The 24,698-nt window shown below is 32.7% G+C and overlaps 2 protein-coding genes across 2 annotated transcripts; one reads left to right on the plus strand and one right to left on the minus strand.

The window, feature by feature from the left end:
- Positions 1-7,355: 7,355 nt before the first annotated feature.
- Positions 7,356-12,727, plus strand: LOC129310569 (protein FIZZY-RELATED 1-like). The gene is made up of 10 exons (XM_054952455.1): positions 7,356-7,937; positions 8,037-8,159; positions 8,328-8,432; positions 8,754-8,933; positions 9,108-9,170; positions 9,284-9,478; positions 11,387-11,488; positions 11,578-11,640; positions 11,765-11,833; positions 12,338-12,727. The coding sequence occupies exons 1-10, from the start codon at positions 7,440-7,442 to the stop codon at positions 12,389-12,391; spliced, it is 1,452 nt and encodes a 483-aa protein (XP_054808430.1). The 5' UTR covers positions 7,356-7,439; the 3' UTR covers positions 12,392-12,727.
- Positions 12,728-14,349: 1,622 nt separating this feature from the next.
- LOC129311495 (protein STAY-GREEN, chloroplastic-like) lies at positions 14,350-16,514 on the minus strand. The gene is given in 5 exon segments (XM_054953825.1): positions 14,350-14,968; positions 14,971-14,982; positions 15,410-15,577; positions 15,821-15,994; positions 16,123-16,514. Coding segments are annotated over 5 exon segments (831 nt in total). The 5' UTR covers positions 16,246-16,514; the 3' UTR covers positions 14,350-14,614.
- Positions 16,515-24,698: the final 8,184 nt, after the last annotated feature.

The raw sequence follows: 24,698 nt of genomic DNA on the forward strand, positions 1-24,698 counted from the left end.
TTTTCTAGGGCAAGCAACTTAGAGTATTGGGAGTTAGTTCTAACCTATTGCTTATCGGGTAAGTATTATACCACCTTATGCTCCTCCTAATCTACCCTAATTTCTTCTAGTTTAGGATATGGAGAAATTGAATTGGAGAGTTTTAAGGAGTTGTTTTCTAACTCTATAGTTACTAAAAGGCTATTGGGTATTAAATTAAGGATTTGCAATTGGTACAGGAATTAATGGTTGAGTTTTGAAGTTATAGGCTCCATTTAGCTTAAATTAAGAGGTTTAAAAGAGTAGAAGCTTGGTATGGATTGTATTAAAACTAATAGAAGTGATAAAAAGGCTTAAATAGAATGGTTAGGATATGAGATGGTTAAGGAAAAGTGATTAAGTGGTTAATTGTGATTAACTATGATAATTAGTACTTGTAGTCAATTTTATAGTTGACTATAGTGCTAAATTGTGTAGATTTATGTACTCATGTGCTGAGTTGAGTGAGAGAAAGCTAAAAGCTTGAACAGTACCATAGGTAACCCTTTTTAGAAATAGAAGGGTTGAGGTAGCTAAATAATTCATTTTCTCAATTAACTATTTTAACTATTTATAAGTAAATCTGTATAGTGGTGGGTGGGGAGGTGTGTATGTATGTGATTTTAATCATGAGCATGTTTTGAAAACCTACATGATTCTAATTTGAAAAGGGATTTGAGTTGTAAAGTGTATTATTAAAGGAAATTGCTTTAAAAAGGTTGAATAGGTAAATGTGTTATATTTTATGTACATACAAGCATGTGATCAAGAATTTGATTATAAGCATGTGAAAAGGCATTATCATAATGGTGGGAGTTCACCATAGTTGATAGAGTATGAAAACTTATATGGTCAGGTTGACACTATGGAACATGAGGTAAGGGACTGTTACTATAGGGCATCTACAATGTCCACCTTAACATTACCAATAATCACCATACAATTATGACATACAATAAAAATTAGCTAGGAGCTGTTAATCCCTCCTAATCTTACCGTAATCATAAAAAAGTTAAATCAATTAAATATTTGAAATACAATTCAAAACATTTGAAATCCTAAGAAAAACGCTGCAAATATGTAGTTTGGGTTCAAACTTATTGATATTCAAAGTTTTAGAAAGTATGGAAGACAAAAGCAAGCAAAACAAGGCCAAAAATGTCATTTTGGTGTATTCTGACATATGTACTGCAACATGGGTCATATGTCGCAACATGTGGTATAAAGGATTTAATTTTAATGTTGTGCCATTGCCACAACATATGCAAACATGCCACGGTGCATGTACTATTTCATGATAGCATAGTGCTGTCATGATAACATTTTTGGGTGAACTTTTAATGTGTACCCTTTTTGCTTCCAACATTGATTGGAGTGATTTAAACTTCCAGATAAAGCTTATTCAATAATCTAGCTAATGAAATAAGTTTCATTATGATCTAATGTTATATGTGAAATTTGGATACCTAGATGCGAAAGGTTAGATTTTAAAATTAATATAAGAATTCAAGTGCTCAAATCCCAAAACGTGTAGCACCAACTTAACTTAGGGCTTAAACCCAGTCCAACAGACTAAGATACTCCTAATTGAATAGTTAGTTACATAATTTTAATACAGATCCAAGATTTGGCTATCAAAGCATTAGTTTCACATAAAATCATGCTATTAACCAAAACAATCACAATTTGGCCAAATCTACCATTTACATACATAATTCACTATATTTTACACTTACAATCAAAAACTAACCTTTACCATAAGTGATGTTATTTACATTCACTCTAGGACAATTTATTGCATCACATATCGCAATAAGTGCAATGTCTAATCCTAACACATTTATATACACATCATGCTTGTACTAACATATTAGTCCTACATAAATATCAACACCAAACATTAACACCAATACCTAGGATTAACATATCAAAATATCTCATACAAGTATGCATCCAAAATATGCAATCTCCTAAATTGGCAACTCAACTTATATAAATTATCATTTACAATAAAACATAGGCTATTACAAAGAAGGTAGACAAGCTACTCCTAGCATGACTCTTTCCTTTGTCTCTACTCAATCTTAGAACTTATAAAAATGTAAATCCATGAGGGTGAGACAATGTGAAATATCTCCCTTTTTTAAGCACAATTTGCTAACAAATCTAAGGTAATCAAAGATCTAACCAAATTAGATTACGAAGTTTGTAATTTATAGAAATGGGATTCCAAGTTTTCATAGCTTAAAGTAGATCAAAATCACTTATTAAACATTATTCAGAGTAAAATAATATTTCGAAAGTATGGGATATCTCAAAGGAGTGAAATGATTCGAAAACAATTAAAAAATATCAAAGACAAAAAAGTAGAGCAATGTGCCATGACATATACACATGCGCTGCAGAGGCTTCTTCTCTATGTCAGGCACCATGTCACAAGCACCATGCATCACAAGGTGTTGCATGTTTTTTCTAGCAACCCAGGGCAACTTCCGATATGTTCTATTTCTCCATCTAACATCCAAATGGGATGATACAGGTGTCTATAAAAATATCTTTTCATAAACTATATGTGTTTTACTTCCAAATTAAGTCACACAAAGAAGTTAGACATCCAAATATATTTTCAAAAATTTTCACAATTTTTACAACTTAAGGGTGTCCAAAACCTCACACAAGTACCAAATACTATTCCTAACACCCAAAACAAAATCAATAAATTTAGAACTACCTATACAACACACCACATGCACATTACACCACAATATCAAATTTTTACTTATCAACCCCTTTAATACCAAAAATAGAAGGTGGAGGCTTTAGCATTGCATTTCAAAATCAACATTCACAGTTATAATCAAATAAACACCCCTACACTTGTACTAATATTTTGGTCCTATTAATACATTAACATCAAACATACAACATTCTAGGGCCCAAAATATATCTCAAATTCAATAAGAATAATATAGTGCAAGTGTAAACAAAATGCATCTTAATTGGCAATATTTAAACTATTATACAAAATAAAATGAGGTCAAGTGTCTATAAAGGAATGTTAGATTTCTAAGCCTCAAGAGTCTTTCCCTTTTCTACATCAGAGCTAGAGCCTATAAAATATTGAAAACGAGGGATGAGTTTAGCCACACAGTAACCAAGATACACTTACCCTATGCAGTTATAGATTAATAGATTTAAACACAAACAAAGGAGTAATAACCCAAAATATACTATTACATATAACATAGATTGTCATTTCTCAAATTAATTCATTTATGTGCTTTGCATCTTAAATTCAAAGTACATTGCCACAAGACATACAGACATACGATAATGACCCAATTCATTTGTTGTAACATCCTAAATTTTTTAATCTTGTAATTAGCTATTAATTAAGGATAAAGTGATAATTAGTGTAGGATTAGAGATTTGGATGATTAGTTGATAGTTTGACTCATTGGGATGTTAAATAAACATATATGAGTGGAAAGATTGCATTTTGGGTGGAATCAAGTATGCATGGTAAGAATTTTTCTCAATGTGCCACGCGCTACGGCTTGTGCTGCATATGCCACAGCACATGGACAAACAAATGACCTCTTAAGTCATGAATTTTGGGTTATTTTTAGAAGAGAGAAATCAAAAACAGATAAGAAGAGAAGAGGAGAAGGGTTGATATGCTAAGGCAAGCTATTTCAAGTCATTGGAAGCTGTTTTTGATTGATAACTTAATGAGTAAGCTACGTATAACTCTTACCTTCCATTCTACCTAAATTTCTCTAAATATGAGTTATAGAAAATTGAATTGGTGAAATTTAAGGGTTTGATTCTTGCTTAGTAGTAATAAAAAAGTTCTTGTGAGTTAAATTAGAGCTTTGTGATTGGTTTAAAATTGAACGATAGAGCTTTGAACCTGAAGGCTCAATTTAGCCTTGATACATTGAGATTTTAGGGTGAAAATTATGTTTCAGTGAAATAAGGCTAGTTGAAGTGATGTAAAGTAATAATTGAGTAGTGATGGATTTAGAATGGATAACTGAAAAAGGATACACAGTTGAATATAGCCATAAGAAGAAAATATGTATTTTTTGTCAAATTGGACCAGATGACTAAATTGTGCCAAATGTGTTTAAATTAGCATATTGAGTGGGTGAGTTGAGAAAGGAAGCTTGTGACAAGCTGTAGTAGTAGTTGAAATCGACAAGTAACCTTTCTAGTTATAGAACGGTTGAGATAATCGAATAACTTTTTTTATTTAACTATTTGTTGTAATTGTATATAAGTATACTATGTAGTGCATGAAATGATTTTCAACTAAACATGATTTATGGCATTTTGCAAATGTTGCATGAAATAACTTTTGATCGAATAAAAGTATTGAAAGTGTGATTTCATATGGTATGTATATATATATACATATATGTTATGTGTGAGAAAGAATATGAAGTGGTAAATGAGGAACCTATGAATAGTTTGAAAAGCATAATCGTAGAGGTGGAAGTTCACTCGAGTGGAGAGGTGGTGATAAGACCATATGACATATTCTCCTTAGTACTCGACGGGGTGCAGTATTGGAGAATTATACCTCCTTAGTGCCTTTTAAGGTGTGGTATTAGAGATAATCTCCTTAGTACCTATTAAGGTGCGGTATTAGAGATTTGGACTCCTTAGTGTCTGTGTGGTACGATGTTAGAGTTAACAATACCCCATTGTGTGTATTGAGGAAAATTATAGTCCGAAAGTGAAATAGAATACCTTTAACCAGGTGATTTTACCACTAAAGATAAGCTCAGGGCCAATGAGAGTGTACATTAGTTTAAGGCAAGCCTATAGTTTCGTGTCGAGATGATTTGGAGGTTCGGTCAGTAATGATCATACTATGTGTTTTATATGTGGAAAAGTGGTGATTATAGTGGTAAAAGAAGTGATTTGATATACATAGTTGTGGATTGAAATGAAATATGTGATATATATTATGTGTAATGGTATATTTTGCTTTAATTTTATATTGTTGCATATGATAGTCACTAGGAGTGAGTTGTTCTGTTACTAAAATTTTTATCTCACTTCCATAGTTACATTTTACAGGATAGAGCAGTGATTAGGGTAAGGGAAAAGAGTCAGGACCGGCTTAGAGTTGTTAAAGCAGTGTGAATTTAGAGGATTGTGTAATGAATTGAAATCTAAAGTATACAAGTATAGATAAGTTTCCATAGGGTTGCATGCATATTTTGAATAGTAATTTTGTGGAATATTAGCCCAATTGTGTATATATATGGTGAAATGAATCAAGAGCTAAGATTTAGGTGTGTATGTGTTGAAAATGCTGTAAATGTTGGTGAATTTTAAGCCCATGTGTGAAACTATGATGAAATCAATAATTTGGGAGTACGATTGAATTGTGTATATTGTGGATGTGATTATATGTGAACATGTATTGCAAAAAGGCCAAGTTGTGCTAACTTGTAGCAAATTGTGAAAAGTTGAGAAATGTAGAAATTGATCGTTGAGAGGTCAAATTTTGATATATGTGTATATTTGTGATATAATATGGTCAATTAGATGTAATAGGTCCTTTTAGACTTGGTTCAAGGCCTTGTGTGGTCTAATGAGAGAAAGAGATCGATTTGAGTGCTTGGGTGCGCAAAATTTTCAACTCAAGAAAGTAACTTTTTACACCCAGATATTCAAATTTTGATCGGCCTATTAAATCTTGTCCAAACCTAGCTCATGAGCTAGCTAATGAGATACGTTTCGTGTTGGTGTTTGAATTAGTTCGATTAGACATTACATGTGAAAATGGCGCATAGCAAAAGTTCGTCATTTTGCTATCAAAATGACAGCAGAAATTTTGGACTAGCATGCCGCGGCATATGACACAAAAAGTTGGGTGTGTAGCTTCGTGCCACATACCGTGGCGCAAGTACTACATGCCACGGCGTGTGGCCCATTTTTCAACTTAATATTGTGATTTTAAATGCATGCAATGACTAAAATGGTTGTCTGTGACTTATTTTCGTTGTATATTGCTCTGATGTATTATGGTTTTTAATGATTTTGCAAACAAGTCTGGGGCCCAAGCTTTTCAAAAAAATTCTTTAATTATTGATTAGTTTGCTTAAAGTGATAATTTTGTTAATCTTCTCCTGTATCTGGAAGATATGGGAGGAGGTTACATATGTTCCTTGCTTATTACTACAATATAGACAACCATGTAATAATGACACATTTTCTTTCACGACTTGCCATAAACTTAAGATGTATTATTAAGCATTATTAGCTACCTAAAATCATATTTTTTTAATTAAAAAAATCAAATATTATCATATATTCTCTCAATGTATAAAAACTTAGACCATTGATTCAACTACTTGATACAATAGTTCAAGGATTCATAGTTTAGTCTTGGTTAAATTGATAACCTTGAAATAATATGTAAAAATATTTAATTTAATTTAAAATAATTTAATTTAATTTAAATATATAAAATATTCATATATAACCTTCAAAAGAGTAATAGTTAAGCAAAAAGGCATTAATCTACAAATAAATGAAACACTCATGTATAAATGACACATAATTCAATCAAATAGAGTAATTAAAGTATAAATGCAAATGAATGTTATTTTTTTAACTCAAAAAAAAATGTCATTTAGGGCTTAGTAAAAGGAGAGAAAAATGAAATTCAACCCAAATGATCTGTCCACATTCTTAATGGGACTCAAGTTCATTTTTTAAGACCAAAATATATTACACTTCCAATGCTTTAAATAATGATGTATTAAAATTTCTATACTTTATTTCTTCAAAAAGTTATATTTTACATGTAGGGCAAGATTTAAGTACTTAATCTTATATATTTAATATACTTATATTCATTCAAATCATAACAAGTAAATTTTAATATGTTAATGATATTAATAACAAGAATTTGTTAGGGAATAAATAATATATAAAAAATTCTCATGTTTTGATTTAAATGAAAATAAGTACCTATATAAGACTAAGTATATAAGTTTGAGAAATTACATACAGGTCTCACACAATATATTTAAATACTTGTTATAACTAAGCAAAAGAAAATAATAACTATATTTTTTTTAATAAGTTATTAATAAACTTTATGGTATTTAATTATGTAGTGTGGGATCTCCAAATAACTCCCATAAATTTTTCCCTTACATGAACAACAGCAGGGCCGGTTCCCATGTTGGACGGAATTGAACGAGAACAGAACAAGCAACGGCAAAGGCCCAAAGTACACTAACATGTTGGCCCAGAAAAACCTTACAAAAAAAAAAACCACACCACCACAAGCACACAACGTTCTACGATTTTCCCGCAAAAAACGAAGGCGCTCTGCTGGATTTCCCGGGAAAATTAGGAGCCATTGTTAGAGAACCCCTCTTCGCTCTTCCCCAATGGACGAGTCGGGCACTCCCCAGTCACAATCTTCGCAGCTCAATCTACCTCCCAATATGGCTCTAGCTCCTCTCTCTCTTGACAACCTAGCTCCTTCTCGATCTATTGACCGTTTGATCAACTCCAGTTACTATAAATCACCTTCCAGGACGATTTATTCTGATAGGTTTATACCCAGCAGATCCGGCTCCAATTTCGCGCTCTTTGGTATCTCTACGCCGAAGAGTTCTACCGCAGACGGACGCGAAGACAGTTCTAGCACCTACACCACGCTTTTGCGCACTGCGTTATTCGGACCTGATGCCGGAGTCATATCTCCGGTGACGCCGGAGAAGAAGGGCTTATCAACGCTACCAAACCGAAATATATTTCGTTACAAAACTGAAACTTGCCAGTCCATGCACTCGCTTGAGCCGTTTGTGTTCGATGATGTGGTGCCAGTGACCAATCATAGGCCGGTCAAGGCTCCTCAGAAAATTCCACGGTCGCCTTATAAGGTAAATTTACTGTCTTTAGGGTCTTTCTCTTCTTAATTCTTATACTGTAATTTTACTTTTTGGGGTGTATTGACGTCGGACGGTATAATGTTTTGCAAGGTTCTAGATGCTCCCGGGCTGCAAGACGATTTTTATCTTAATCTTGTGGATTGGTCTTCCCACAATGTGCTGGCTGTGGGATTGGGTGCTTGTGTTTATTTGTGGAATGCTTGTAGTAGCAAGGTGAGTTATGGTTCGATTAATTGTTTTTGGTAGACTCTGGTTGATTTTTAATCTTTTCTTGATCAAAATTTATAATGCCATTACAATCTTCCTTAATGAGTACAATTTGAGGACAACGGATATGCACATTCAGCTATGCCTCACCTCATTTTGCTATGCTTCATGAAGGTAACTAAGTTATGTGACCTGGGGAATGACGACAGCGTTTGTTCAGTTGGTTGGGCTCAACGTGGTACTCATCTTGCCGTTGGAGCTAGCAATGGTAAAGTTCAGGTATGGTTTATTTAGTTGCTAGATATACTGTGGGTGAAAGAGGCCTCCCGGATAGCTTCCTGTTTTGCTATTAGGTCTGGCAAGAAAATGAGTATCAAGCTAAAAGAAATTGGCGAGTTATATGCATAGATTAAATGGAACAAAATAAAATATATTCTGATGATCCTTCCTCTAACATTTTACCTTAGAGCAAAAAAATAACAAAGGAAAGTTTGGGAATATGACATGGTGTAAATTAATTCGAGATGTCCATACTTATTTTATGACTAAGAAGGATGCTATGACAACTTTATTAACTGTCTCCTACTACTCTTCATTTAGATTTGGGATGCATCTCAATGCAAGAAGATCAGAACGATGGAAGGCCATCGATTACGTGTTGGAGCCTTGGCCTGGACTTCATCTCTTTTGTCTTCTGGTGGTCGGGATAAGAATATTTATCAACGAGATATCCGTGCACAGGAAGATTTTGTTGGTAAACTCTCAGGGCACAAATCAGAGGTCAGAATTGTTTCTACTTAATCCAGCATTATCTGGTCATTTAATTTGAGGGCTTCACCATGTCTTTGTTCTTCAGTGCAAAGCGTCTTTACTTTTCTTGTAGTCTATACTAAGTTACCTTAAAATCAATGAAACTTAGCCTGAAATCAATTATTATGCTTTGTTTCTTCATAGGTTTGTGGGCTTAAGTGGTCATATGACAACGGGGAGTTGGCATCTGGAGGAAATGACAACAAAGTATTCCATTGCGAACCTTCTTTATTATCTTTCAGACTTATCCTATTAGCATTGTTGTTGCTGCTTTACTTCTCCTGGATTGGTACCTAATAGTTTATTTCTTATGTTCGTAGTTGCTTGTTTGGAATCAACACTCTACCCAGCCAGTCCTAAAGTTCTGTGAGCATACAGCAGCTGTTAAAGCTATTGCATGGTCTCCTCATCTTCATGGACTTCTTGCATCGGGAGGAGGAACTGCAGACCGGAGTATTCGCTTCTGGAATACAACCACAAACTCACACTTACGTTGTGTGGACACTGGAAGTCAGGTCAACCACTTGTCCTGTATTCTGTTTATTCTTTATAATTAATTTACATTTTTCTCTCCTCTTCTCTTCTTTTCGTTTTTTTTTTTTTTTTGGTCTAATATGAGGTTGGTTATTTGATGGCACTGTGAAATGATTGAATTTGTGGCTTAGTTGCTAGGCAAAAAAAAAAGATGGTTTCCTTAGGGAAGGGTAATTTTGATGATTCATTTAAAGTAAGAAAGAACTATAGTCTTCCAAGCAAAATGTACTGAATGGGAAGTTACATGAATACTGGACTGAAAGTAAGTGGAGTGATTCCAGCTGGAGGGGGGAATAAAAGAATCATAAGAAGGCCTATTTCTCAAGGAAAAAGAAAAAGAAGGTTAGGGATCGGTAACATGGTAGAGCAACATCGAATCTTGAAGCTATTTCTGAAGGATCTTGTCAAAAGTGTTTTTTTTTTTTTTCTTGAGAAGAAATGATAGAGAACAACAAAAAATAATCAAAGAACTCACGCCATTTTTCTCTGACTTAATATATCCTTTTAACAACTGCTTCAGTGAGATTTGCTGTCATTCCTGAACATGACGTTAAGCTCCCTAGTTTCTGGGTGTCCAGAGCTCACATCCCTGGTTTGCTTTGCTTTTGAATCCTTGAGCCACCAGCTTTTAATGCGATCACTTAATCAACACTAGTTGACATTGTCATCACTCCTATGATTACCGTGTGGCCAACTCTCCAATAAAAGACACTGGTCTTCAAATACCTTCTAAAATTAATCAGCATGTGGAGATGCTGCTTTTATCTCCTTGTTCCACGCATCTGAATAGAATCTGATGCTTCCAAAAAGTTTCAATCAATTTCCTTAGCTGCCTGTTTTGTAGACTTTGTTGTCCAAATTAAAACAGTCCAATCCAAATTCTTCTTTGGGTGATGCAGTTTCACTGTATGCTGATAAGATGATTTAGCTACATGTTTTGCTGTACTGTAGATGCTGTGTTCATTTTGCTGCAACAGAGCAAGCTTTCTTCCGTTTAAAGAGTGCTGCATTTCTGCTTTTCCAAATATTATACAAATTAATGGTCATCACAGTACTATCCCAATTAACCAGCTCTTCATTGTCAGCTGTGAAATTAAATTATAGAAATACCCTCGTTCTCTTAAAAAAAGAAATTATAGACATACCTTCATCGCTGCAGCAGCTCCTCATTCACTCAAAAAGTTATAGGCATACCCTAGAATTCCCTTTTCTTGGATTTAAAGCATTTGTGGTGGAGAAAGATGATCTGAAGGATATGGTTCTTAGAAAGTCATTGTCAATAAATATATGATCCATGGTTTCTAGTACTATTAGAGAACGGGCGCCATTGATTAGCTTTGGAGTGTTTTTTTTTTTTTCCTCTTGAATATAATGAGCTGGTGTTGCATCAGATGACACCTTGCACACGAAATTAATCCTCATTGGTAACCTAAGTTATCATTTGCAATTATTAAAACGATTGTGACAGAAGTTTTCGTTTTTTAATAAAACAAGGCAAGTGTTTAGCTTGAAACCACAGACAAAAAGTCAACCGGGCTATTGTAAGCCTTGCCTCTCTTCCATGAACTTGTTCACACACCCAGAAAGAACTGCTTACAATAAAACAACATCACAACCCACATCGTGGTCATGGGCACTCTTGGCTAGCTTGTCAGCACACCTGATGTACTGTATAATGAACACGGCAAATCTCAATATCCCAATCGCTGAAAATGGAAAGCTGCATCTTTCATTGACCTTTGTGCAACATGAGATTCTTGACAGAGCTAACAACTCTGGAGCATTCTTCTGCTATATATCATGTAGATTAGTTATAGCCTTCATATATAAAAATTGGCATGGACACAAGTAGGCTGACGGTTGACCTCTTGCTCCTGGCCCTGTGGCAGGTCTGCAACCTTGTCTGGTCTAAAAATGTCAATGAACTGGTAAGCACGCATGGCTACTCCCAGAATCAAATAATAGTATGGAGATATCCCAACATGTCAAAGGTACAACCTGTATCTGCGCTGAAAATAGCATGCATTATAACTTTTGCCTAAACTGAGCAATGATATCTACCTATTGTCTTTTTATTCAGGTGGCAACTCTTACAGGCCATACATATAGAGTTCTTTATCTTGCCATTTCTCCTGATGGACAGGTAATTCAGTTGTCCTTCTACTCTACTTTTTCTTTAAAGCTTGGTAGCTATGTTTAGGAAAATGATTTTTCTAATTTCGTATTTGTGTTTTCTTCTGTTTGTGATGATGACTTTGCACAATCAGAATATTGTCACGGGAGCTGGAGATGAAACACTTAGGTTTTGGCATATATTCCCTTCCCCTAAATCTCAGGTAAAATTGAAATGAGAAAAAAATTGCGCTATTGTCCTCCCTTGCTTCTCTTATTTACTTGATTGAAGAGTTTCTGTCATGCCATTCTGAAATTGTATGGCTGTTCACCTATTCCGATGCATACGACTGGACATGTGTTAGAATCACACGTCTTTCTCGTAGGAGGGGCTGCGCTATCATTCAGTTTTTACATTTTTCTGGAAGAGGAATTTGCAATTGCTCTGAATTCTCATTGTAAATGATGGGTGCATGGCATCATTATGTTTTTTATTTATATTTGTTCTGTGAAGTAGACCTAACAGGTAATGATAAGCATTTCAAAAAGTGACTGAGATCCTCCGATAGATCTCATTATTTATTTGTTCGTTTCTTTGCTTCATCCTTGTCTCCTTTCTTTTCCCACTTTTGACAGTTCTATTTTTCTTGTTTTAATCAATCACTTTTGAAAGTTTGGTTACATTCATAGATCCAAAATTAAAAATGCATATATAACTGTTGTTGCAGAACACTGAAAGTGAAATTGGAGCATTTTCTCTTGGAAGAAGTATTATTAGGTGACTTTCAGAACAGCATGGTGGACAACTCAACACGTTGTGGCACCATCTGAGTGGACTTTTGAACAATTGGGGCGAAATGGAGCCTTGAAGAGGAGCTGTAAATTAACAATGTGGGTGCTAATTTATATGCATATTTTTGTTGATTTACTCTTTTCTTCTGCTTCTTTTTTTTTTTTTTTTAAGATTTTGTAGGAGTGGTGGCCAACTTCTTTTCCCTGTAAAGCACTGCTACCATGCTTTTGTATATTTTGAGAATTAAAATTATACTGCGAAGATCACCAATGTAATCTCTCCAAAAATTTTGTATATAAATAGATGTTATTATTCCCTGGGTTTAGATTAGATTAAAAGACCTGCAAAGCTAATAATTCTTCTGATTTAAAATATAAACATTTTCTCTTATTTAATTTTGGTTAAAAAAAACTTACTCCATCCATTTCAATATCTATAGTGTTTTCTAAAAAATTATTTTATTTTTAAATATAAAAGATGTCATAATATTTTTAAATAATTAATAATTTTGTCTTTATATTAAAAAAAGAAAAGATATGTATTTTTCCTACTATCACTATAATATTAATTAATATAATTTTAGGGTCAAAAAAAGAAAATTATTGTGATTTAATATAATTTTAATTTATTAACAATCTCTTATTAATATGTAAAATTTAATTAAAAATATTTTATATATAAAGAAAGATGGAGTAGTACTTGTTAAAAAAAAACATTTTACTTTTTATATTTATGAACTTAGATTTTGGTGTACGTGAATTTAGAATATTTTTCTCCCTTATCATAAATAGAAACTAAAGATAACAAAGGAACATTATGTATATCTTTATAGGAATAAAAATTTCAATATGCAAATTATTATTAAAAAGCTATTTATATTTTCAATAGGGGAGAATGTGTATTAATTTAGACTAAATAACCCTTAAATTAAATTATACATAACCCGTTAAAATTTTGGATTTTGTGCAAGTGGAAACGGCTTTATAGATTGACTTTGACTGAATAATAATTTTCTAACATATTTAATTGTGCAAATAGTTGCTTTACCAGTAATTTTTATTATTGTACCAATAAAATGTATCATGATCATGGTATTAAAACCCAGACCGAATTGGTCGGGTCAACTTGAAAATCGATGATCGAGTCCCTTGTCCGATCTGGGTTTATTTCTAAACCGGTGAGGGAATGAACCGGTGTAACCGATCAACTCGGGTTCAACCCGATTAACCCGATGGGGTGACTGGGTTAATTGGGTAATTTTTTTGGGAGATTTTTTTTCATTTTTTATTTTTAAAGTGCTGAGTTCAGAAATAAGATAACAAAAAAAAGTGAAACTAAAGTCAAAAAATAAAAAATTAAAGATAGAGCACGCTAAGTTCAATCCAGATTTTTAGACAGCATTTAGTTCGACCTTTCATCTATGGCTCTCTTCTCTCGCCCTAACGTAATCAGCGTCTCTTCTCTAACTTAGTCTTCATCTCTTCTCCAACTCTATCTCTGTCTATGCTATCTCCATCTCTTTTTCAACTTAGTCTCTGACTCTCCGTCTCTTTTCCAACTCAATTTCGTCTCTTCTCCAACTCTATTTCCATTTCTTCTTCTAGACTTTTGAAATTAAAGAGTTATAATTATAATAGTAGATATTTAAAGTGTTGTATTTTATTACTGTTAGACTTTTGAGTGGTTGGATTTGATTGAATGTTTTTATAATTAATATCTTTTTATTTAAATTATATTATTTTAATCATGACTGATTTACCACCGATTCAACCCTCTGTTCAATCTTAATTGAACCATTAACTTGTGATTCGTTCAATGACTGTTTCAATTTTACGTATCTTGATCATGACAAATGAGTTCTCAACACAGGCTTAAAAAGTTGCTATGCACGGAATCAAAATTTAAGAAGATTAGCTGCTTAGTAATAAATATAAAAATAAAACAATATTCTATAAGATATCCCTCTGACGAGGTTGATCTTTTATATATTTGGTCCTCGCTCTAACCACCCCCAAGCTAAAATTTAATTATAACTTCGAAACGAATATGTACAGAAATTCATACAAACGGAGTCAAACATAACTGAAACAATTTGTTTTCTATTTTCCCAAGAATAATTAACACAATTTGGAGTATCTGCCAACAGCTTGTGCGTCGGTGAATTGTGATCACTCCTAAAAAGAGAGAGAACACGAGACGTATCATACTTTTGTTATGCCGTAGAGTTTTGTTGGTGGGTCCCACTATACAGTTTCTTACTGGGAAGGGGAAGTTGTGGGGACCACTTGATTGAGCTCACGGCCACGGGGGGAAAGCAGCAGTCACAGTCTTGTTCACATGGCTGTGGTAAGTCCATGTTAGGGTTACTTGGAGAAGTTGCCAACCCAAGGCTCTGCTCTTCCTGGGACCCACCCGATGATGAAAGTTTAGGTGCTAATGGGTCCCGCAGCGGGCCCCAACACTCGACCTTGTTGAATTCTGGAATTTTGGAGTGGAAATAAACCCAAACCAGAGCTTCCTGCAATTCTGGATAGTTGTTGAACAACCCTCCATCCCCATGGACGAAAAAGCCTTCAACACCTGGTGGATTCACAATTCCTAAGGTTTGATTATTATTATTATTATTTTTTACAATTGAGTCGGCTAAACAGGTCAGTAATTTTGACTAGGAAAAATTAATTATCCTATAATTTCTTAATCACTATTAGATAATAATATTAACTATTAATATACATTTCAATCTCAATAGTTTTAAATCAATTGAATCCCACTTTTAATGCAGTATAACTCAAATTTATAGTTTTAGTACTTCAAGATATTAGTTCCTATTCTTTAAAAAAAAATATAACTTTAATTTTTATAATTTTATTTTTAAAATATAAAGATAAATCTTTTAAATAGTTAAAATTATGAAGATTAAATGTTAATGAAGTTAAAATTATAAAACCTGAATTCTGAATGAATTGAAGTTATAAAAACTGAATTCCATTGAGTTAGTAAATCTCACCACAGGAAGTTCTTTGCAGAAGATGAAGTATCTAAGCCTAGCACATATATCTAGAAGGAAGTGACCTCCGCTGATATGGCAATGAACATGCAAAGACATCTTGTCCTTCACCTTCTTCCACTCTGCCAACACTTCGTCCCTTTGTAATCTATTGTACCATCCCTGTAACTGCAATTCAAATTCAATCCCAAAACTTCTTAATAATACTAATTTAATTATCAATTAATCTGTGAACAAATTGGAAGATCTCTCACTTTTCTTCACATCCTCAGATTCTCATGCTCACCTGGTCTGTTTCAAGCAGGGATGTAAGATCCCCTGTTTTCCTCTCCTTTTTTAACAGTTCAAAGGACTAGGAAAAACAGATCCACGAGAATCAAATTCCAGAAATTCGGACGAGGAATTAATTACCTGAGAGTTGTTTATAGTCTGAGAGATTGCGAGAGTGAGCTTGGCGGTGATGTCACTGTGGGTTAGAGTATAAGTCCTAGGAAGCTTGCCTGGGTGTTTATTTTCATCCACACCTAAGAACAAAACTTTGAGCTTTGAAGCTTCAAAGATGGCAGGTCCGAACAACCTGCTAACCTGATCCAACCAAATCCACACCAGAAACAAGAAAAAGTTACAAGCCTTAAAACCCTCTCAAGACACCTTGATTCCGAAGTTCAAATCAAAATCTAAAGAAGAAACAAAGCAATAAACAAAATACATACAGGAGAGATTGGCTGTTTCTTCTTGCAGGGTCGCCTTCTGTAGGGGAACAGAGAGAGATTTTGCTCAGAGAAAGAAGGCTTAAGCATGGAAGGGACGATTGGAGTAGTAGTCAGAGTAACCATCTCCGATCAGAGATGAAGTAGATTGTTGATATAGTTGTAATAATGATGATGATGATATAATAGATTGTTTCCAGAAGCCACAATCTCTTGTGGGATTAGTTCAAGTTTGGGACTCGAAACAATTTTGATGAGCAAGAGATATTTTATTTATTTATTTATTTATGGCTTGTGTTGGCTTTTGGACTTTGGTTCAGAGCCTGCTTTTAGCCCTTTATTTGGGCTATTGCTTCTCAGCTTGAGCTTTGTAAAATTTAGAGCGGAGATTCCCGAGAAATGGACAGGGGTCGAAGTGTTTATTGCGCGTAGAACGTGGTTTCTTTCCCCCACGATAGCGGCTTCTTTAAGAAATAAGAGGCCGTGTTTTAATAATAATGATAATTATTTATTTTACACGTGTCATTAGGATAAATATCCACGAAGCTTACTCCCTCTTTTGCCATGTTTTTCAGAAAAAAAAAAAAATAACTAGCATTGACTAGGAATATTGAATAAAAAGATTTATCTCAAATAAATGACAATTAATTTCTTTCCCTCTAAACACCTTATGGTGAATTCAAAATAGAACAATTAAAGCCCCTCCTCTAACAAGGAGGTTGTGTGTTTGAACCCTTGGGAAAATTGTGATGGATGTATGCGGTTCCTTCTTATGAATGAGTGTGCGGATATCATGAACAATTATCTTTAACCAAAAAAATAATAAAATAATTAAATCAAGGTTTCATATGATGTCCAACATATATAGCTTGGCATTGTATTTGTATTTTATATAAGACGAAATTATTATATATCGCTATAAAGCAATTTGAAAAAGACCTTGCAACGTCTTATTAATTTGTGGAGTATGAATACATGAGCTAATTCACCAAGTTACATAAGGGTAAAAAAAATAAAGAACACCATTGCATCTCTAACAAATATAGCATGGTTACTACATGAACATTGAATCTATACATATACATGTAAAGTACATAGAACAGTAACCTTCGACCAAAAAAGAATGAATATTAACCATTTTTTTAAAAATTGTAAACTAAAGTCTCATGAGGGACCCATAATAAAAAATATTTATGAATATAAGATTCATAATAAAAAAAATAACATAAGACCTAATATTTTTAGTAGGGATAGGAACTGTAACATCTTAAGTCTTCAATCTAGAAATTTTAAGGATAGAATGGTATTTTTTGAGTGATTGTTGATTAATGAAGTTTAAGGAAAACTAATATAGTTTTTAGATTGTTTGACAACTTTAGAAGAGAGTTAGATCGACATTTGCACAAGCCGTGGCATGGAGGAAGGTCCAAAACAAGCTTGAAATTCTTTGTACCATGCACTGCAGCGAACGTGCCAATGCGCCACTACACACATAAAAAAATTCGTGCTTATCAATTCACAAAAATAGACCCAAAATTAGAAGTAGGATAAGTGAAATCGCAAGGAGGAGATGAGGGACAATCGGTGGCTACTAGAGCATGATCTCTGGACCATTTCGAATGCAGTTGGGGCAAGATTTGCCATTGGATAAGCTCCCTGCACCTCTTCCTCTCCTTCTATATGAATTTTTGATGCTTTTAGCTATGGTTGAGGCTTGTTTTTGATTTTTTTTGGGTAATTGATGAATCCATTGAATTAGTTAAGGTCTTGAAGAGTTAAATCAAGCCTTTAACCCTAGGTTTATGGGTTTGGTTTGGATTTAAAATTTTTGTTGAGGGTTTGGATGAACTCTAGGTATAATTTGAGAGTTTTTGGATAATGTGGAAAGTTGGATGATGATTTTGGTATATTTGGATGCTAAGCAGGATTGTTAGAGTATTTTGGAAGGATTCATGTTGTTAGATAAGGAATTTAAGAGTTATGAGTACTTAGAACCTAGTGAATTCGAGGTTTATTCAGAATGATAATTGATAATTGTCACTTAATTGTAGATTAAGGATTATTCAAGTGTTATTGTACGAGTGGTGAATGTGTGGAGCTAATGTTGAACCATGGTAACCCTTCTGTAACAAAGAGTTTAGGTAACAAAATAATTTATACTATTTGATTATATTGCTTAACTATTTGTGAGTAGATAAGTATATTTGTTTGCATGCGTTTTGAAAGCTTGGCATGTTACAAAAGATGATTTTCTTGTGCATTAGAAGTTACTTGAGAATGGTAAAAAATTTTGAGTTCTTATGTGAGGAAAATTGTGATTTATTACAAGTGTGTGATATTAATGGAAAATGTGAGTATGATCATGATAGGGGGTAAGAGTTTACTCGTAGAAAGGAGTAATGGAAGTCTATATGGCATATATCTTCTTAGTCTCTAGTGAGGCACGGTGTTGGAGATTATCTCCTTAGTATCCAAGTGGGATACAACATTCGAGATTGACGCTCCTTAGCATCAATGATACAGTATTGGAGTAACAACACCTTGATTCGTGTGTGATAGGGGGAGATTATAGTTCGAAAGTGAGATAGGACACCTTTGATTGGGTGATCTTACTACTAAAGGTGAACTCGGGCTATTATGAATGTGCACTTAGTCTAAGAGCCTACGGTTTTAGTAGGGGTGATACGAAAGCTCGGATGGTAGAATGATCATGCTAGTAGTAAATGACTTGTGTTTGTGAAAATGATATATTGAATATGCTAAAAGAGTATTTTTAAAGTATATAAGCTTTACTCGCTTTTGATTGTGCGTGTTAATTAATAGTAGTGAATTATTTTATTATTGAGATGTTTATCTCACCCGATGGTTATATTTTACAAGTGAGGGTTCTAGTAGCGGTAAAGGGAAGAAAGGGAGACCAAAGAGTGAAGAGTTCATTAGTATAGCTCTTCTTCCTTGTCTTTGATTTTTGTAACAAATAACTTAGAGTCATTTCACTATTTTGCTATCACTTGTATGAAACTTTGTGTAATGTGTGCGTATCTCAGCCTAAAATTGTAATGCTTGTGGTTAAGTGAGTATGAATGGCCAAGATATTAATACAAGTAATTTATTATGTTAACTATATGTTAGAATGACCAAAATGAGATTTATGTTGAATTTTGTCTACCCCTTTCTATTATTAAAAATTGGGGGTTTGGTGGTCATTTTAAGTATGAATGGTTATTTGTGTGATATGATTAGCCATGTATGTTATGTGTGGTTTATTTGAATTGGTCAAAGTTATTTCAGAACTAATGGCATTTGGTGATGTGAATTAGACATCTTTGAATGTGTTTTGAGGTGAAAACAAACTATTTTAGGTTTAAGTGTTCATTTTTTTTAATGGATAATTATTTGAGTGTGAGACTGGTGCCATAAGCTGGAAGGCTAGAAGAGCTTTATGTGAACATTTGAACTGCTCAAATCAAATGTCGGATGGCGAAATGATGTACTTTGAAAGTTCAGAATGCTGTCATGACAGTAGGTTTGCGCCACAGCGCATAGTAGTTGCACCGCAGCGTAATGCATGCTGAGGGAATCGTCCCTCTGTGCCATCCACCATAGTAGGTGTGGCATGCACAGCTGTGGATGGGCCAGTTTCAAAAAAATTTTCAGACTGTATCATTTTGTTTTCATATGTCAAATGGTTTTCATGCTTCTGTTACTTGGTTTAACTCATTTTAGAATATATTTTGAGCTCAAACAACTTTTAAAATGAGTTTTTCTTATGATCTCAATGTTTTAAATTAATTACCTTTAAACACTTAAGTTGTGATACTTGAGATTTTAATTAATTCTGATTACCACAACGGCGTGTTAGTGTTATTCTGGTAATGTTAAGGCGGACATTACAGGAACTCTACATATCATTTGTTGTTTATATTTTGTATATGCATAAGATAATTAATTATCTTATAAAATATAAATATAAATCATAAATCATAAAATAGAATGTTTTATTGCAATGAAATTACAAACTTAATTTATATAAATTAAAAAAATATGTGTATAATTTGATGGATAATTTTTATTATCTCAAATCTTAACTCACATGAAATAACAAATTCTATATAAAATAAAATTTAAAAATATTGTATATCTTTAATATATTTGAGAAAAACAAATTTTAAAATAGAATAAATTTTTATTTAAATTTAAATCTGCATGAAGTAACATATCACAAATACACAAAAATAAATTATTTTCAAATTTTTTATTTTTTTATTTTATGCTTATCCTTCAAATGATAAAAATTTTTACACATATTCAAAAGAATATGTCAAATAGTTTTTTACAATACTTAAAAACAAGTAAAAAAAAAATATTTATGTGTATCGCACAGGTCAAAATCTAGTTCTAAAGCATTGTGCAAAATTTACCAGCGACAACTGCAATGAAAATGCATTAGAAATTATATAACAGAATTACAGAACACTAGTACACCTCGAACCAATACAACATAACTAGGATGAAGATATATTGGAAGGTGATAAAGGGAAATTGAGATTATAATGATTTTAATTGTTTTAAAAATTTATTATTTTTTGAATTAATATTTAAAAAAATTAATGAATGGCTGTATACCTATTTTTTTACAATTAATGTAAATTAAATTTTTAATTTTATCATAGTTTCCACACATGCTATTTTAATTATAGGTTTTAAATTCTTCATCTTGCTTTTTAGTATAGATAATCGGCCGCCGTTGTTTAATGCAAATTTTATACATTCTTTTTTGTTTTTCTTGGCCTGAATTTTATATATTCTTTTATTATAAAAATAATTTAAGAAAATAAACTAACTATAGTATCCAAACGACGCTAAAAAAATATTGACAATAATATACGGATTATGTGGCATGAGACCACTTGTACATTTATTCCTGCTGGGCCCACGTAGATGTTAAGCAAATGGCTTTAGCTTTTGTGCTGGAATTATTGTAGAGCCATCGTGTCTCATCTTTCAAGTCAAGAGCTTCTTCACTTCTTTCTTTCATTTCCCTCCACTTCTCTAATCTTGACCTTTCATTAATTCTATAATTAAAAATTATTTAATAAATTTTCCTCCACTTACCCAATCCTCATCCTTCATTAATTTTATAATTTAAAAAATTATTTAATATAAAATTAATGAGGGGCTGAGGATTGAAGAAGTGGAAGAAAAATGAGGCAAAGAAGTGGAGAGGCCTTTGATTTGAAGCTGAGACACCGTAGGTCATGTGTCCATTTTGCCACTAAGTAAAAGGCTCCTAGCCATCGAAGGACTTGTTTGATTTCTATTCTTATTTTTAAATTTTAAAAATTATTTTATAATATAATTTTTAAAATTATATTTTAAAATAAAAATTTATTTAGTTATGTCAATTTAAAAACAGTTTTAAAATTAAAAGTGGATTAATAGTAATGGGTTATAAGCAATAAATAGTGACAATTAATAATATAAACTAGTCAAAGTAACTATCATTTTTAATAATCAAATCTAGTGTATTTAAAAAAAATGAAAACGAAGTTGTTTCTATTTTTTGTTTTTTAAAAAAAAAATTAAAATAGTTTTGAAAATAATTAAATGAAAAACACTTATCTAAATAAGTTTTTAAATTTTTCTATTTTCAAAATTTTTTTTATTTTTTTTAAAAAAATTAAAAATAAAAAACAAACAAGCCCTAAATCTGCTCAAACCTTGGATTCTAATGGACTTTCATAGCATTGGAGAACTATTTGAGTTTGACTACCCTTGAAGAACACAATGAACAATGGAGCTTCATAATGAACATAAATGAAGCTAGCAAAAACATGGTTCTATTACATGGTGTAAAGCATAATAGTACATTAGTACCTCAATATTTTATACTGTCCACCTTAACATTACTAAAACTCATAGCAACCAAACACCTTATCATGGTAATTAAGGTTTGGATAACTCCTTTTGATTTACCTTGATAGAAAGGGTTAAATCACAATTTATAATTTAAAACATTTTAAAGTTGAGATCCCAACTAAAATCCTTTCAAGTTTGAGCTCAAACATAAATTTAAATTAGTATAAAAGCTTGCAGAAACATGGAACACAAATATGGGATAATATCACATCAAGGGTTAAAAAAAGGTCATTTTTTACAATTATGACATGTGCAAAATCCACCTAAAAGGGAGGATGAATTAGGCAAAATAAAATTTAAAGAAAATAATGTAAGAATAAAAGATAAGTTAGGAATTCCTCTGTTTCGAGTGAATAAAACAAAGATAACCGGAGTAAGTTTAATAATAAATAGAGTAAGTGAATAAAGCAATAGAAAGTTAGTAAAAATTGAATGCGTATGGTTGGGCAATAACTTCTCTGTATCCGCTTCATAAATGAGTCATATTTATAGCTTATGTTTGGTAAAGATTCATTAGACTCTTTAATCTATCCGTTAGAGACTCTATCCTCTTTCCTTCTGAATTTCCTAGAGAGTAAGCCAATAAAACAGTGTTTTTTTGATGTTTTTGTGTGTTATTGGCGACTTAAGGAAATTAACAACTATATACATTAAATTCATAACATACAGGTATGAAGATCAATCAAAAGATTGGATAAGTATTTGATCTAACCCATAGTTGTATTTAAAAATATTTTAGATAAGTAAGAAAGTGAACAGAACACTTAAAAATTAAAAGGATTAAAACATAAGATAGCTTAGAGATGCTTTGTAAATGGAACGTAAAACAGAGCTAAAATCTTTAGAGATATACTGATATGAATATGAATAACCAAGTGAGTCTATACGGGTAAGAAGACAATATACAATTAGGAGATAAAGATATGGATATGAAATGAAGATATGGGCATGAAATGGACATACGGGTATGAAATGGTTGAACACGGACAAGGGGAATGAAGATAACATATGTGATGAGAATTGTATTTGATTTGATCTAGGGTATTAAGATTTGATTTAATATCTAGGGATTATTATTATTTCTTTAGTATCTTAAATTTATTTTATCTTTAAGTATTATTTCAAATAAAATAAGATATCTAGCCTAGCTAGATAGCTTATCTTCATCTTTTATATTATGATTTAATTTAGATTTAGATTTATTATTATTTTATTAATTTTAGGGCTCTATAAATAGTTCAAGTGTTCTTCCATTGTATTTAGTTTTTTGGCATTTAAATAAGAGTTATACCGTTTTCTCTTCCTCCTCCTTTATCTCTTATCTCTCCTCCCCTTTCCTCTTTCCTATTTCACGTTAATTTGGTACCAGTGCCTGGTTCTACTTCCCTTTCCCACATGTGAAATTTATTCTCTCAAATCTTTCCAAATCTGTAAATCATCTCACGAGGCCATTGGGGTAAATATTCTTATTTATCGACTTCCTTAAATTGCGCTGGTAAGGCCCAATTGACCCTCTATTTATTATTGTGACTTTTAGAATTTTTGGAGGTTTAATCTGAATATTTATTTATTTTGACCATTTTCTAGTAATCTATTTTGTAGTGTCAATTTTATTTAGCACCAAAAAAAAGAGAAAAAAAAAGAAAAAAAGAGCCAAAAAAAGCAAAAAGAAAAAGAAAAAAAAAGTAACATATGTGCGCAATTTTTTTCGTCATTTAGTTAATTTATATTTTCATTACTCGTTATTGATTTACACCTATTCCACATTCTAGGATCACACATATTCCTCACACACATTTGGCCTTGTACTTGGGCTAACTTTTACCCTAGGTTGGTTGAAGTTTGTAATGATTTTCCTGAAGGGTTTTTAAACCCTCTGAGATCATAATGAAAATTTCACTGAAATTGTTACTTATTTAATAAGTGTGATTCTTGAGGAGCTTTTAAGTTCCCATAGAATTATACTTGTTAAATAGAGACTTTACCTTTTTGGTAAGGGCAATTTGGGAGCCTTTATCCCTTAGGATAAAACCACCCTAAACTTACACATTAGTCTTCTTTTACTCTTGCATGACCATTCGTGACCTTTACAATAACTAATCCCTCTTTAAACAAGAGCTTAATTCCATTAAACCTTAACTAGACTTCCTTGAACCCCAAATGGACCAAGACAAACACACCCATTGACTTTCTATTGAGGACCTTACCAAGACCTTGACTAACCTTACTAGAAGACTTGATGGAATATAACAAAATCTTGTGGCATTTTAGCATGACTCTGAATGCAAAAATTAGGAGTTATGGGATGCCTTTCAAGAACTAAAAAGACAAACGACCAGAAAATGTATAGATGGGTTACTAGACAACCCTAGTGATAAGGGCCCGGCACATAGTAGGAATGTCGATACAAGGCCTATAGTTACGATCACTTGTCAATTTTTACGGGTCTTAACAATCCTAACACTAGACCATCTCACCTTTTGACTAATCCTCAACTATATGAGGAAGAAGAAGTGCCTTGGGATGAACAAGATAGGCATGAGCAATATGAGTTGCCACCCAGGAATAGGTATTTCCTAAGGAATAGAGCATCAGCCCTTAGGCATGACCGAGAGCCCTTTCAACATGATTACTATGATGATACCACTTAAAAGGTTAAG

This window comes from Prosopis cineraria, unplaced genomic scaffold, assembly GCF_029017545.1.
Source record: "Prosopis cineraria cultivar Desert tree isolate PC_DT_omini unplaced genomic scaffold, ASM2901754v1 PC5, whole genome shotgun sequence".
NCBI lineage: Eukaryota > Viridiplantae > Streptophyta > Magnoliopsida > Fabales > Fabaceae > Prosopis > Prosopis cineraria.